General features: G+C 32.2%; 1 protein-coding gene across 5 annotated transcripts in view; it reads right to left on the minus strand.

Moving 5' to 3' along the window:
- Positions 1-17959, minus strand: part of LOC139495647 (L-xylulose reductase-like) — a 61211-nt gene that overhangs the window by 41439 nt on the left and 1813 nt on the right. Inside the window, exons 2-8 of one of the 5 annotated variants that reach the window (XR_011657425.1) lie at positions 12427-12524; positions 10052-10206; positions 8758-8800; positions 7822-7986; positions 7106-7223; positions 4980-5459; positions 4471-4799 (exon numbers count right to left, since the gene is read on the minus strand). The exons of 1 other annotated variant lie outside the window; for it this stretch is intronic. Coding sequence is in view for 3 of the 4 variants with exons in the window: in XM_071283938.1 (XP_071140039.1) it covers positions 5335-5459; positions 7106-7223; positions 7822-7986; positions 8758-8800; positions 10052-10206; positions 12427-12524; positions 16759-16810 (756 nt within the window). In the remaining variant the exon portion in view is untranslated. Of the gene's footprint in view, positions 1-4470; positions 5460-7105; positions 7224-7821; positions 7987-8757; positions 8801-10051; positions 10207-12426; positions 12525-16758; positions 16877-17959 lie in introns of those variants that run through there. 3 more of the 5 variants (XM_071283938.1, XM_071283939.1, XM_071283942.1) reach the window with 3 other exon arrangements.

Below are 17959 nucleotides of genomic sequence, written 5' to 3' on the forward strand. Positions count from 1 at the left end.
TGTGCTTAATTATATTTGTTTTCACGCTCTTCTTTTCCATTTAGAGAAAATATATCAACATTTTATAAATATTTGTGGTTTATTTTACGTTTTCAAGGTAAAAGGAAAAAACAATGGGGAATATCATATTTTAAGGGTAATAGCTCTATAAGAAGTCTTCTCCCAATTTGCAGCTACGTTGACACAATTGAAGACCTTGTCTTGCTGATTATTTGTCCTGTTTACAGTGTTTCACTTTATGCTATAGTATTGTTCATGAAAGCATAAATCATTATGTAAGGGCGATGCTGATCATTTTTTATGTCACTAGCTTTTCTCTATCTCCCATAATTTTGGCCAAAATGAAAAATAGGTAAAAATCAGATACAGACAACAACACATATCAGAAGCCATCTGACAATTTCAGCCATGTGTACACATTTTAAGATCTTATTTTGCTGATACTTGTTTCTGTAAAAAATGTTCAGCTAAAACTTTGCTAAAAATAAAAATTGTAAAGTCACCATTAAAAGACAAAAACTCCTATAATGGGTCGACTGACAATTTGGCTCATGAAAACGAAATTTTGGATCTAAATCTTGCCTAAATCATTTTTTCCGTGAACAGTTTTTCTTAATCTGCTATAGTTATGGTAAAAAATGCACATATGGAAAAAAAAGTCATTTAAGAGCAGTTACTTGTGTAATGAATCGACATACAATTCAGGTTTTGATAGCAAATGTTTAGATTTTATCCTGCTGATTATTTTTGCGATATTAAGTTTTATCTAGCTACTAGATTTCAAGATGATAGGGGAAATGCAAAAAAAAAAGAAATCATAAAAAAGGTATTTTCAGACAATAAAGTCTATTTTAAAAGAACGGACTAGCACTGTTTGTAAAATGCTAAACCTTGACATTTCTGTCCCTTTCAGGTGAACGCTCTTATACGACACTGTTTGTGGAGTCCTGTGCTGTCGGTAAGGGAAGATGTTCGTTTTTACTCTGCGGTTCACATGTTACTAATGTACTATTATATTAATTATTATTGCGTTTCTCTGTGCTGAGTTTTCTAGCGTTTGTTTGTACTCTATTCCTGTCACGTAGTGTTGTCATTGTAGCGATATTTTTTAACCTTTCCATTTACGCGGGAGGTTTGGCTTGCAATAAAATCAGGTTCAATTCACCATTTTTACAAGATAATGACTATACCAAGTCAGAAATATGCATTCGTTCGATGTGTTCGGGCTTTTGATTTTGCCATTTCATTGGTGACTTTCTGTTTTGAATTTTCCTCGGAGTTCGATTTATTTGTTATTTTACTTTTTACAACCAAAATTGGTCAACAGGTAGCCAACTTGGAAGTTAATGTCTGCCCCGTTCCAACATATCCTAATTTTTACATGACGAAAAATACCAAGATTTTTGCAAAATGCACTAGAGCTGCAGCTTGGTCTATTTTATTAAAAATTTAAATTTTGGTTTCGATAAGGGACCTTTTCGATAATACGGAGCATCTTTCACACAAATAAATTAAAATATAAATTGGTATTTTTTGTATTCTTGTCTTTAATTTTTGCTTATGTGTTCTGTCTATATATGCCATTTTTTTTTTTTAGTTATTTGTTTTATAGTAGTTAAAATTATAACACAATATTGACTGATGTGCCCCAAATTTTTGATATTTTTACCTTTTAAATATTATGTTTGTTTTATTTACTCATTAATAATAATGTAATGGAATTTTATTAACCTGTTATATAAGCGAGAGGTTTAGCTAGCTAAAAAACCAGGTTTAACCCACCATTTGTTCTTAACATGTCCTGTCCTAAGCCAGGAATATGGTAGTTGTTGTCAAATAGTCCATTTCTATGTATGTTGGCGTTTTTTTGTTTTTTTTTGCACTTCAGTGTTTCTGTTGTTCCGTTTTTTTCCTCTTATAGTTGATGTATGTCGCTCGGTTTTAGTTTGAAACCCGGATTTGTTGTCTCTCAATCGATTTATGACTTTTGAACAGCGTTTTAATACTGTTGCTGTTATTTTACGGTTTTATATTCAAGGTACTTGACAGAACTTGCATATGTTTGCCTATGTTCTATGTTCTATGTGCCAATTGACCATGTACTTTCAAAGTAGATGTTTAATAAAGTTAATTGATAACAGATGGATACAAAAGAAGATAGACAACGGAGGAAAAGTTGATAATAGATCACACTAGCCCTATACGTGAATTCAGTCTAAAAGCTCCGCGTCTTTTTGAACTATCAATAATTGTATTTAAATGCAGGTCCTTCCAATTGATGAACAACTTTTCTAAAATATCTAATTATTTTCCCATATCATAACGGCACAAACATAAATTCTACTAAACATATGTTCACAGATAGGTTAAATAAATTATGCGCTACAAATCTCTAATTTGTCTTTACACTTAGTGTTCTTATTTGTAATCTTTCTTTAAATTTAGATCTGGACAAACTATCATTTTCGAGATATTGTATCATTAATAAGTTGTGAAATATTTTTGCATTTTGAGTGTTTAATTTTGTTTAATAAAAAAAATGTGATCATTACAAGAATTACAATATATTCAAAAGATTATTTACTATTACCTGAGAAACAACGAAAATGGTATAGTCCAGATAGCCCGATTTGGTAAAGTTACAAAATGTGTTAGGGTGGAACCTGCTGTACGCGGTTTTATAATAAATCCACCTTTTTGTGGAAAAAAATGGAAGTCTCAAAATATACGAACTATGAATCTTAAACGATTTAATAGGGTAAGGCAAAATATATCGAGGGATACTCAAACTCATACATTTGCCATAAGTCTAAAACAGACTAACAATGTAATGGCGAAAAATGAAAAACGATCATAACCTAATCTTACAGGGGCAGTCAAACTTTCCCGAACCTTTATTCCGGACGGTCCCTATACAAATTTCTACCTAATTTGTTCTTGTCTTTGACATGCAGGAACTATTACCATTGGCGATTAAGCAACCAATCATCAATCAATATAATCATAATTTTCATTTGCGGCATGTCGGCCAGATTTTACATTTTTAATGTTTAAAGCACTTGACAGATTCCCTTTTTGAAGCTCTTCTTGAGCTCTGGAATAACAGCTGGAAATATGGTATCTTGTCATCTATCTTGAAACTAGCCACCGTTGTGCCTATTCCGATGCCAACCATTCATTCGGATCCAATTAATTACCGACCAATTATTCTTCAAGTTGAGTCTGTAAAACGCTTGAACGCTTGTTCAATGATTTTCTTGTTTGGTTCCTGGATTCGAATAAGCTAGTACCCAACATTCAATACGGTTCTCTTGATATTCTGGTTCGGTTTGAATCGGAACCGTTTAATGGTTTCAGGAAAAATGAGCATCTGGTTTTGAATTTTTAGATCTGCGAAAACCTACGACACCCCATGTACGTCAAATGACGCGTTCATATCATAGAATAACTAAAACGTAAGTAATAACTTGCATATTTTATTTTTGCTGTAAATGAATACTAGTAATCCGGTAAGGTTACTTGTGATAACGTAAAAGTATCAAATGTTTGTACCAGAGTGATATTTGATTGGTAATCATATATGAGTATTATTAGTTTTAATATAGTTTAAGTCATATACTTAGTTCTTTGCTTATTATATTTGATTCAGCTATGATGTTCACTCTTTAGTATTCAGTTTCACACTTTCCTTTATTGGACCTCAGTCATTTTCCTGTACTGAACCTCTTTTAGTTTTGGAGGGAAAGTACTGGTCATTCTATTGGTCACTTGTGAGTTGTTTAGGTATTCTCTATTGATTCTTTTGTTCCATTAATTTTTTAGTGACAGTATTGCTACTTACCTGTTTTATTTGCCTGGGTGACATTTTGACAATATTTGTCATTGGATATTATATACATATTTCATACTTCATACTTTGGTTACATCTTCTGACATCAGACTCGGACTTCTCTTGAACTGAATTTTAATGTGCGTATTGTTATGCGTTTACTTTTCTACATTGGTTAGAGGTATAGGGGGAGGGTTGAGATCTCACAAACATGTTTAACCCCGCCGCATTTTTGCGCCTGTCCCAAGTCAGGAGCCTCTGGCCTTTGCTAGTCTTGTATTATTTTAATTTTAGTTTCTTGTGTACAATTTGTAAATTAGTATGGACTAGTATATATTTGTTTAGGGGCCAGCTGAAGGACGCCTCCGGGTGCGGAAATTTCTCGCTACATTGAAGACCTGTTGGTGACCTTCTGTTGTTGTTTTTTTCTATGGTCGGGTTGTTGTCTCTTTGACACATTCCCCATTTCCATTCTCAATTTTATTCTATTGGAATTCATTAGTAATTTCTACAGGTCAATTATACTCTTTTTTCTAACAAGAACTAATATATTGATGTTTTAACATATTGAATAAAAGATGAATGAATGAGTTAAATGAGAGTAAATGCAGAAGAAGTGATTAAAATTAATAACACACACATTAAAATATAAACCTTTATTAGTAAAACATATTTGGTAAATGTCAAATAGAATAAATCATTTAAAACAGTATATACACTTCATAATTGTCTTTACACTTAAAAGTACATTAGTAAAAAGGAGAAGGTTTGGTACCATTAAAACGTTTAATCCAGCTGCAAATGTTTGCACCTGTCCTAAGTCAGAAATCTGATGTACAGAAGTTGTGGTTTGTTTATGTAAATAATACGTGTTTCTCGTTTCTATTAGACCGTTGGTTTTCCCGTTTGAATAGTTTTACACTAGTAATTTTGGGGCCCTTTATAGCTTTTTGTTCGATGTGAGCCCAGGCTCCGTGTTGAAGACCGTACATTGACCTATATTGGTTTACTTTTATAAATTGTTATTTGGATGGAGAGTTGTCTCATTTTGTAAAACCATTGAAACGGGAAAACCAACGGTCTAATATATATAAAAAACAAGAAACGAGAAACACGTATAAATTACATAAACAAACGACAACTACTGTACTTATTTTGTAACTGTATAGTGTTAAAGTGTTTATATGTTATTGTCGGAACACTAACATTGAGATTGATAGTGCTTATGCTTATTTATAATACTTTAGAGCACATGATTATGAGACGTTATTTGTGCATTTCATTTTAATATAAGAGAAATAATAGCATTGGAATATATTTGAGTTATTCCCCTTTGTCTATAAGTCTGTGTTATGTTGTTATGTGTTGTCTATGTAATGTGTATTCTATTAATGTTATATATGTTGTAGGGTTTAATAATATACAGTCAGTGTTAATAAAATAACTATGAGAACCCATAGATAGTCCATTTGTAATTATTGAGCCTTTTGGACCTGCTATATTAACTACTGGACAGGGTTAGGTGATATATGTATAACGTTTCCACCGTCCACGGGCACCAAGGCACCATTTATCATAGATGCATAGTCACTGAGCAGGAATGCAACTGTATTGGCAACTTCATCTTGTTCTGAAAAAAAAGATGTTCAAAATTAAAGAGGAAGCATAACATATATAAGCACCCTAAAATGTTCATAGTAAAATTTTCATGTTCCTTCAAATTTACGCTATTATGATTATTTAAACAAAAATGGCCATAATTCACCACAGATTTTTTGTTAGAATTAGTATGATCCAAGGCCATACCGGAAAAAAATTTAAACTCACATTCACATCCGTGTATAAGATATGAGTCATTTCATACCCTATTGGCTAATTTTTATGAACCATTTGGTACCAAATTAAAGAAATATAAAAAGATGTGATATGATTGCCAATGAGACAACTCTTCAGAAGAGACCAAATGACACAGAAATTGAAAACTATAAACCAAAGCCCACACCGCATAGTAAGCTATAAAAGGCCCCGTAATGGCAAGTGTAAAACAATTCAAACGAGAAAACTAACGGCATAATTTATGTACAATAAAATGGATGAAAAATAAATATGTAACACATAAACAAACAACAACCACTGTAATACAGGCTCATGACTTGGGAAAGCACATACATGCAGAATGTGGCAGGATTAAACATGTAAGCGGAATCCCAACCTTCCCCCTAACCCGGGACAGATGTGTAACGGTACAACATAAGAACGAACTATCAAAATCAGTTTAAAAAGATTTACCTCATAAGATGGATAGTTAGAAATACATCCAACAAAAACATAGTCGACGTGGCCGGATACATTTTTACATGTAACAAAAAAAAAATTCATGCAAATTTTCAATATATAACTTTTAGATAAATTGATGAAGTACAGTCACTGAATAACCTAAGTTTCAATGATTGTTTACATTTCATATATCCCTGGAACTAGAGATAAATGATTCTACCAACAGAAGAAAGTATGCTTTTTATCTTTATTTTGACCTTGATATTGACAATTGACACAGATGGACAAAGTCAATAATATGTATGATTTATTTAATAATGTTCTATTTACGAATATTGTTTCAGTCTTAAAAGAAGTTGGAATATATTATAAAAAATAATAATGTTATTATATTTAGAACGATTTTAATTTTTATCACGTTATCTTACTGTTGATTTTTATTTGTAAATAATCAATTTGCTTTAATCTATAATTTTAGTTTATTGAAAGACCTTTTGTCTGATTTAAAGAATATGCTTTGCCGATTTATGTCATGCCTTTATATTTTCAGAGAAGAATATTATAGCGTATATGAACGATGCGAGTATTCAACATCTCTCCTTCACGTAAAATGATATCGATCTTAATAAATGACATGGTTGAACGTATAGATACATCAAGTACCAGAAGTCACGTAATTTATTAAAACAAATAAATAAATGATACCCATTACGTGCTATATTGCATTTAAATCTTAATAATGTCAGATTTTCATTAAAAAAAAAATTTGGCTGTATCTGACAAAACCTTTTGGAATTTTGGATCCTCAAATCTCTTCAGTTTCGTACTTTATTAGGCCTTTTAAACGTGTTTGATTCGAGTATCACTGATGAGTCTTTTGTTCACAGAACGTACGTCTGGAGTATAACATTTCAATCCTTGATTCTATGAGTTTGATTACTGTAAATTTTTACAGGACATATAGAGCTATGTATATATTTTTGGTATTCAGTAAACTACCTATGAATCGTCCCATCGGAATTCTTCCTGTAACAGAATCTTTTAGTTTCTGGGAGGAAAAAACCTTCTCGTTCATGGGTGTTAATACTGCACCTGGGCTACAGCTGTTTACTCGAATCTGTCAATATAAGAATTCCATAGAAAATCGAAGCTTCGACAAAAAAAAAGTAAATTCATTATAATTCAAGCTATGCCCAGAAGTAAAATATTTTAAACAAAGAAAGCTATTTGCACAACATTAACCGATATTTTTTAAAAGTTCATGAGCACTTCAGTCATTAATTAAGATCTTTGGCCTCACAACTGTTTTGATTCAAGCGCACCTAGCGAGTTTTTTTTTATAAAGGCGCTTTCTGAATTAAAAGAAGAGTTTTGAAGAGTTCAGTTCATACAAAGCTGCAAATGAAAACTAGGCATGCAATGACCATTTAATTTTGTTTTTAAACGAGCTTTAAACTTAAAAAGCAACCAAGTGTAGCAATTGATAAATATGTTGGACCCTTCATCGAAAGTCCACATTAAAAGCAACGTACCATAAATATCAATTACTAATCGGTGCAATAAAGATAAAGAGGTTATATATACTAATAACCTTTATATACTAATTACCTTTAAACTTTGTACTTTAATTACTAATTCTTAAAAAAATATAGTCAGCAAGTTTATAGCGTACAAATGGAAGTTATTCAGGAATTTACCAATTAACCAAAGTTTACCTTGGAAGGTCCAAACTCTAATGCCATAGACTTTGTAAGCATATCAATGGCTGCCTTCGTGGTGCAATAAACAGGACAACCAGGCATAGTTAGAGTACCGCAGATACTTGAAATATTCACAATTGCCCCACTTCCTTTCCGTGAAATAATTCCTTTGGCGACGATCTGTAATGACGCAAATATGTTAACATGTATGGTTCATACTATAATAAAGTGTTCTAAAAACATGCATGATTAATGACAAAAAGTGTACCGTTTTGAAAATATTGAAAATCTACATAATAGTTTTTTTTACATGCATTCACCGTACCTAACTGGAAAATGTTTAAAATGAATTCGATTTTTAATTATATAGTAACGGCTTTCATAGTTAAGTTTAATATTTTCCCTCAGTTTCAGTTTGTTACCCCGATTTTGTTTTGTTTTTTGTCCATAGATTTACGAGTTTAGTTTTGAACAGCGGTATACTACTGTTGCCTTTATTTAAGTCGTTCAAGATATGATTCATAATTTGCAAATGATATAAATATAAGAAGATGTGGTATGATTGTATATAAGATAACAATTTACCATAGACCAAATGACGAAGACGTCAGCAAATATAGATCACCGTAAAGCCTTCAGCAATGGACAAAAACCATACCGCATAGCAGATTTTAACAGGCCCCAACAAAACAAATGGAAATTAATTCGAACGAAAAAACTAACGGTGGTATGTACAAAACAATAAACAAAAAACATGAAATACAGCAACCACTCAATGACAATCTCCTGACTTGAGACGGGTACGTACAGAATATGGCGTTTTAAACATATTAGCAGGCGCCAATTCCTATCCCTAACCTGGGACAGTGGTCATACAGTACAACAATAGAAAAGAAGAGTACATTTCCAAGTGTATAGTGTTTAAGCGAGTTAAATGTATTTATATTATACCTGAGATATGTTCAGAGCTGCTTTAACATTCACTTCAAAATGTCTACAATAAAAAAAAAGCATGTTAAAAGATTACACCTTATATGTACAATGTGCTATTTAATGAAAATTAATGATAGGAATGAATGATTGTAATATATATGACTACATTTTACAATATGTCACATTCTATCTGAAGTTCATGTCATTTTGAAACGACACATCCCCTTTATTACCGACCAACTTTCTAGGCTGCATCTCTTAAGGATAATTTCAATTGTAAATATGAAAGGAAAAATACCTGTTGATGAGTGGATGTAGTTTTGTCCTCTGCTCTTACCCGGCCAACAAAATGTTTGTATACCAAAAAAAGAGAGGCGAATAATACCAAAGGAACATTCAAACTCATAAGTGGAAAATAAATTGGAACGCCATGGCTAAAAAAGAAAAAGATCAACAGACAAAAAATAGTACAGAAAATTGTTGCAAGAGTATGATACTCTCTCTACACGTGGCATCGGATTTGCCTACCTTATTCTTACCGGAAGTTGTTGCGTGCGTGGTTGTCACTTCAAAAAATAGTTTCACAAAAGTTGAAAGAAATCGTCACTAAAGGACAGAAATATACAAGTAGTTCATCGACAGTTTCATACATTACGGTCATTTGTACGTCTGTCATATTGATAACTTTTGCTGTAAATGCCTCTCTACATTTTTTGATTATTTTTGCTGTACAAATCTTTCTATATCAATGATTATTTTTGCTTTACATGCCTCTATATGTTTGATTATTTTTGCTGTACATGTCTTTCTATATCTATGATCACGTTTTAAATGAGAGTTTGTCTCCTTCTCTTATACGTTTCCTATATAACCTCCCTGAAATGTTGTCTTTTTTGTTTTATGTTTAGCAAGTAAAGCCATAGTTGTTCATATGGATCAAATACAAACAGATGCGTCATAAAACATCGAGGTAAATTTGTGAATATATGCTTGGCCATACATTTTCAATGGACGAGATTTTTTTAATTAATGACTTCGTAAGACGACGGACGCCAAGTGATAAGAAAAGCTAATGCTTTTTTTTAATCTTTAATGAGCTAAAAAAAACACACACATTGATAACTTTGCCCATTCTTTGATTGTTTGGGCATTGTCTTGGCGTCGATCTTTAATTATTTTGTCAATGGTGTAGTTTTTTTGTCGACTTTTGGTCTTTGATTGTCACATCCCCTCCCTTTTTAAGTTTCTTATATAAAACAGACTTAAAGCAATTTATTATGGAAGACTCTATAATGATACGTCTATAACTTACTCGTCAATGAGCTCTTCTGTTGTTTCAAGAACAGATGTGTACTTAATAATTCCAGCATTATTTACTAAGAGATCTACTTTTCCTACGTCTCCAATCACTTTCCTTGTGTTGTTCCAGTTTCCAATATCTAAACATCGTGTTTCAATCGATGGATCCTTTAAAAAATATACAAGTTCTCAGTATAATAAATGTGGTCGTACATTTTCTGTCGTTCATAAAATCTTTATATACAATGTATTTTACTTGATGAATCCTAAAAATAATAGGCAAGGTCTCGTCGGTTCATTGCATTCTGTGGATAATTGTATCTTTAAATATGGCATATACACTTAACTTCTATTTAAGACAAAAACTTTAATTTACACATCACTAGATTGTAAGTTGTGGTCTCATTGACGCATAACCAATATTTTTTATATCAATTTTTGTAGATACGTGACTGCTACGTAGATAATGCTAATTTTGTTTTGGCATTATGAGCTGTAAAAATATCAAATTAATTTTCATTGTGCCAATATTTGCCTCCATACATTGAGCAGGAATATTTAAATGACACTACCATAATAGACAAAACTACCATGAAACAAACCACTGGCATTTTCATTTATTCAAAAAGGGTTTTCGAATTAACTTTCGATTTGCTCATACAAAGCTGTATAACCAACACAAAAAAAATAAAAGAGAGGCGATATATACCAAAGAGACATTCAAACTCATCGAACAATAAACTGAAAACGCCATGGTAAAAAACATAAAAGACCAGAAAACAAACAACTGTATACAGAACACAACATAGTAACTAAAGACTGAGCAACACGAACCCCATCAAAAAGCGGGGGTAATATAAGGTGCCTCGGAAGGATAATAAGATCCTGCTCAACATCTAGCACACGTCGTGTGCTCGTCTTTTAACAACCCCGATGATAAGTCTTATTTGGTAGGTCACTTTCGAGGAGAAGCGGACTGGATTGTGGTTAAAACAATTGAAATGTATCATCTGTGAAACAGATATTCCATATTACGGTCAACAAACTCATGATAGCAACCGTAAAAGAGATGATTTCAAATTCGACACTTGGAACTCTTAGTTTAATAGTTTCTTTCTGCGCAGCATTCCTCTATCAAGGAAACAACGATAGGAAATTCAAGCTTTGGAATATCGTATCAACTGGGAGATATATACTCCATATGTATGCGCTGCTAGAATGTTGCTGCATAGAAATAGAAAGTTCATAATTGGGAAACTCTTGATGTAAATCAAGGTATGAGGCAGACCTAACTGTATCTGTTGTATCCTTTATTCCAAATTCAATGCGATAGATGTGTTAAACAGTCAGCAATCTTATAATTATTTAGTAACAGGACATGATCTATAAAGCGGAAAGTTAAGTTAAAGGATAATGCTAGCTAGCTTCTTTTCATTTTTTTCATTGAACTTCCTTAGAAGCTTCTTTATGAAGTCGGCCTCATATGAGTAAAGAAACAAGTCGTCAAGTAGAAGAAAACATTTGGTTCGGCCAATCATTTGTTGAAAAACACGTCCCCCAAACGTACCAAATATGTTGTCAATAAACATGATAAAGAAATCAAGCATTTTGATAATTTCAGTTTCAGAGAATTTTTAGTTAAAATCAGAGTGATTTTTTACAAAGTACGATGCATCGCTACCTTAGGCAAAATACTTAGATCTATGTTGGCCATTTGTTTTTATTAAATGGTAGAAAAGTTGAATGTTTGTATACTATTGAAAGAGAAAGAGTCTTATATTGTATGTACTCTAAAAAGTAAAATTACAAAAATACTGAAAAAATAAGGAAAGTCCCTAATCAAATGGCAAAATCAAAAGCTCAAACACATCAAAAGAATGGATAACAACTGTCATCTTCCTGACTTTGTACAGGCATATTATTATGTAGAAAATGGTGGATAAACCTGGTTTTAAAGTAGCTAAACCTCTCACTTGTATGACAGTCGTATCAAGTTCCATTATATTGACAACTATGTGTGAACAAAACAAACAGACATTATAGGTAAAAATATCAAAAATAGGGGTACGGCAGTCAACATTGTGTTATAATCTTAATCACTACAAAAACAGACAAATATCTAACAGATTTTTTTAGTATCTATTGTTATCTAGTATATCAATTTATCGATACAAAAATACTTTCTTAAGTTTGTTTTATAATATGATGGCGTCAGATATTTTCTTTTGTAAGGTTATTATTTTACAGGACCCTTTTGTCATTTGATTTGCCATGTGATTATGGACTTTCCGATTAGATTTTCCTCTGAGTTCAGTATTTTTGTGATTTCACTTTGTAATGGCGGACAAATAACGGTAAAGTGTTTTATTTTGCACAAATTTTTCTCACCTCCACTTTTAAACTGTCAAGATCTGCCTGGGTCCTACTAACAGCATAGACTTTCGCTCCAAGCTTTGATAACCTAAGAGCGATACAGCGTCCGATGCCTATTAAACGGGGAAAAACATAGAGTTAACATAGATAAATTTATAATAATGCAACCACATGACTTTTGAAAAGGCTCCAATTACAATGTTTCGGAGTTCATATCGTACAACATTTTGTATAAAGACATATGGTCATATTGACTCTTGGCTTTTTGGACGACCTTCTGGCTGTATAGGATTTATATATAATACACATCCATAAGTTAAAATCAAACGTACTAGTGCTAATGGTCAGTTTTTAGAGAGTCATGTTTATTCGCCTTAAAGAATTCTGGCAATAACTCTGAGGAGGTCAGAATAATACTCATTGCAAGAACACGGTAAATTGTAGCCAATGCAACCAATTTCATGTTTCACTGCTAAATTTCTGAACTTCATACCGGTCAATTCACTTTAAAAAATCCTTTTTATCAAATAGTTGGTGTGTTATTTGATCTAGTCCATCATCATGTTAATATACCAAAAAATATTTAGCATGGGGAAAATTCAATAAATTAAGGGGGTAGACCTTGGTAACACCAAAATTTTCCTCTCGTTTAATTTTTCTTATTTTTACTTCATTGAAAAGGTAGGGATCCAGTAGAAAATTGATCGTTCCATTCTATGTTTGGGGTATATTGAATATGACCAGTTTAAGGGTACCCTAAAAAACGGTCGAACACACTAGTAGGTAAAAAAATTTGAGTGTTTTTGCACATGTTGTCATTAGAAATACCCCTTACTGTTAAGTTGCATAGAAGAAACATATCTTAAAGTAAATCTGAATCGTCATAGTTTTACAAATAGCCTGAACGGAAAGCAAAAACGTTTTTAATGATTGATACGGCGAAAAGTCTTGCTAGCTCAGATAACACATTTTTTTCAAATTTAGACAGAAAAAATGTTTGTCGTTTAATTCCTACAAAAATGTTAAAACAATTATTGGTTATTAATCTCAAAAATCACAAAATTTTATCGAATTTGACCGTTTGAAATTTTCAAAATTTTCAACAAGTTGGCTTACAAGGCACACGAAAAAAGTAGAATTTTCGGAAAAAAATCCTTTTCCCCTTACAAAATTTCCTGCAGAATGTCTTTGCTTTCTTTTAATGTGTAATAGACAAAGGAGTACTGTCCCAATAATAATTGTAATTAATTCATAAGGAAAAACAGTAATAATTCAGGTTGGGACGAGTATTCTTGGGACGAGTTGACATAATATTTTATCACAACTATTTATTGATTTTTCTCCCCAGACTTTAAAATTCCCCTGTTATCAATAGCAAACGCTATCAGTAATCATTGTTTTGGCAGTCTGTCACTATCTAAGTACTATCTTTGATTTAATGTAGATTATCTATTAGCATTAAATTGTACTATGACTTAATGTTCAGATCATATCTTCTAGAAAATAGCCTTTTTTATTGGACAAAAAACCAAACCAAACCAAACACAAACAGTAAGTACACACTCAGTATCAATGACTTACCACTAAAACCATATTACTTCATTATTTAATTCATATGTTCAAATCGAATTTCCCAAAATTCAAAGGTTTTTTGCTAAATGATGCTACAAGGTCATTTGGTCACTATAGTTGCTCCAGACCTCATCGGACTCATTTGATTGGTGTTTTTTTTTAAGCATTCCTTGTATGAATGGTAATTTTCTACCTTTTTATCCACATCATTAAAAAAAAATGTTCTTTAGTTTAATGTTTGGTAGTGTCAAACATGTACAGCTTTCTGGATCTGTCTGCATAATTCTCATAGCCAAATGTAAACAACATAAATGTTGGATCACTCTTTAATTTATTGCTATATTAAAACGCACTAATGACTTTCAATACATGTGTAAGAATTGTCTCCCATATACCAGGCCTACCTCCTTAAAAACTAGGGGAAATTGTGAATACATTAATGAAATAAAACAAAAACCATCTTACTATTCAGGTTGTATGGGATTATCTACAATAAATGCTATGAATTTCGAAAATATATTTAAACATTCTATTCATATAATAATTCCGGGAAAATGAAATGTATAAAGTATTGTTTTCATTTGTTCAAAAGTCTCGTATTGAAAAGGAATGATACACAAGAAAGGCACTTACGTTTTTGACGGAAACCCGAATTTTAAAAAATATTGAACTTTATAAACTGTTTCAAGGTACAAAGCAATGGCTGTAACATTTTTAACGTGAAGAAGTTGATTAATTAGTTTTAAATTTGGCACAAGTTTTTAAAAATTTTCGTATTTGATTTGGCATCAAACAGTTTTGTATATACAGCTCTGCGTCACTAATGAGTCTTGTGTTGACGAAACGTGCGTCTGGCGTCTTGTTCATAATTAAAAAGCCTGATATCATCCAATATGTTTATGTTTTGTTTTGATATTCACGTATTTTCGATGAGTTAACATCATGAAAGAATGAGGTTTTTTTAATACTTCATGTTATTACAAAAAAAGATTTGGAATTCTTCATGCGGTGAATTAGTTACCAAATTATTATTTCAGAATGAGCATTTGTAGTAAGGATGTGGAAATTATTTTGTGCATAAATAGTTTTCCTACTATGGAAAACAATATATTAGACAGAACCAGAGGTTTTAAAAAATGTTTTAATACTTCATGTTATTACAAAAAAATATTTGGAATTCTTCATAGGGTAAATTATTTACCAAATTATTATTTCAGAAAGAGCATTTGTAGTAAGGATGTGGAAATTATTTTGTGCATAAATAGTTTTCTTACTATGGAAAACAATATATTAAACAGAACCAGAGGTTTTAAAAAACAAATTTATGCGTCCCCACATAACGCTAATTTCGAGCCCACACTTGGACTTTATTTAAGTTTACCTTACCTCTAACCGTTGAACTCACAGCCCCTGCCATTGCTAATTTATTCAATAAAAGTAAGCAACAGGATTAATCATTTGACAGTTTGGTTTTTTTTTGCAGATAAGAATGGTGAAATATATATCTATGGGATGGGACCGTTGTGTTCTTGAATATTAAAAACACCAATCCTAACTAATAATTAATTATTATTTTTTTTTAATCTTTTTGAAGCCTGAATAGTTTTATACACTTTGCAATGTTTCCGTCATCAGTTTAAATATAATAATCTCTGACTAGGAATTTAACAGCCTATTAATAGTGGATGGAAATTCAAGACCATAATGGGCTGGCAAGATAATGGCTTTACATAATCAGTGCCATCGTTAAACATGTGCTTTAAATCACTTACAAGGGAAAATATTTGCAGCGTAATGTAGTATTAATGGTCGTCACCCTAACTGATTACTGCAAACAACTGATGTTGCTCAGAGACAAGGCTGCTCTGAACTATATTTGAGCACATTATATTTTGTTTGAACAATTATCACATGAATGCCTTGAACACAGGCGACATCACTTACAAAAAAAGATTCCTGACTTGTGAAAGCAAAAAGACGTTAACTATGAATCAGTCATTGTTGCTTGCTTAACATCCAGTGGCATATTGTAAACCTATGACAAAGATAGGCTGTTGAACGCAGCTGCAAAGCCTGAACAAGCAAGAGTACGCTTATCATTAGCAAGCGTTGTACTGTCGGTCGAAAGAATGCCGGGGATTACCATATGACTTTACTTAAGTCAGCCCTCCTTAAACGCTTCTACAGGTTAACATATAACTTTACTTAAGTCAGCCCTCCTAAAACGTTTCTACAGGTTAACATATGACTTAACTAATATCAGACCTCCTAAAACGTTTCTATAGGTTAACATATGACTTTACTTAAGTCAACCCTCCTAAAACGCTTCTGCAGGTTAACATAATACTTAACTTAAGTCAGCCCTCCTAAATTGTTTCTACAGGTTAACATATGACTTTACTTAAGTCAACCCTCCTAAAACGCTTCTACAGGTAACATATGACTCTACTTAAGTCAGCCCTCCTTAAACGCTTCTGCAGGTTAACATATGAGTTTACTTTAGTCAGCCCTCCTAAAACGTTTCTACAGGTTAACATATGACTTAACTTAAGTCAGCCCTCCTAAAACGTTTCTACAGGTTAACATATGACTTTACTTAAGTCAACTCTCCTAAAACGCTTCTACAGGTTAACATATGACTTTGATAATAGCCAAAGAGTAACACAATAGGCATAATCACATTCCTGATCGGAATGACCAACAAAAGTAATAGATTCGAAGTAAATATCAAGAATTTGACATAATATAAGATATAATTGTATCTAAATTAACAACCTTTACCGGCACCAGTGACAAGAACAATTTTCTCTTCTAAGTTAATTTTCATTTCTATATGTTACTATTTACAGTTTAGCTACTTTGAATTAGTTAAAGGTACAGGGCAACCTGCCTAATCCGACACCTGAGTATCTAACATCCTGCTTAAACCGACACATGTTCATGGTCTCAAATTATGCCTATCCTTGCAGACAAAACCTTGAATATTCCGACACCCTGCTTTATCAGACTTTTTTCTGGCCCCCCTATTGTGTCGGATTAGTCAGGTTGCACTGTACCTACATAATCACCTACTGCAGATTATGTAATTAGTGATACTTTAGTTTATACATTTAAAGCACAGAATGCATTTAGCTATAGAATTTCCTTTATGTTAACAGCACTTTAAAGTTATGGAACTGCATTGTTTTTTTTAAATTTAACTTTTTGTTACGTCATATTGTTGTATTAATTTTGCTTTAATTTATGAAATCTTCATACATTTTTTCCAATATTAAAATAGATTGCGTGTTGTAACCGCATATGCCACACTTGAGTGCGGACTTTACTGTATTACCTGTAAGTCAAGATATCTACTCTATATGCAGGCGCTGCTAGAATGTTGCTACATAGAAATTGACAGTTCATAAATGGGACGCTCTAGATGTAAATCAAGGTATGAGGCAGACCTTACTGTATCTGTTGTATCCTCTATTTCAATTTCGATGCGTTCAACAGTCACAAATCTTTGAATTATTTAGTAAGAGGACACATTCTATGAGGCGGAAAGTGAATTTAAAGAATAATGCTAGCTTCTTTACATTCTTTCTCAGAAGGTCTCTTATGAAGTCGGCCTCATATGAATAAAGGAAGAAGTCGTTAGACAGAAGAACATATTAAGTTCGGATAGGAATGCCGATTAGTTGTTCAAAAACACGTCCCCAAACGTAACAATTATGTCAATAAAGAAATCAAGCATTTTTATAATTTTAGTTTCAGAAAATTTTTGTTAGTATCAGAGTGATTTTTTTACAAAGTACGATGTATCCCTACTAAGGCAAACTATTTATGTGGCTATTTCTTTTTATTAAAGGGTAGAACAGTTGATTTTTTTTACTATTGAAAGGAAAAGAGTTTTAGATTGTATGTACTCTAAAAAGTTAAATCACAAACATACTGAACTCCGAGGAAAATTAAAAAAGGAAAGTCCCTAATCAAA

Source organism: Mytilus edulis, chromosome 11 (genome assembly GCF_963676685.1).
Source record: "Mytilus edulis chromosome 11, xbMytEdul2.2, whole genome shotgun sequence".
NCBI lineage: Eukaryota > Metazoa > Mollusca > Bivalvia > Mytilida > Mytilidae > Mytilus > Mytilus edulis.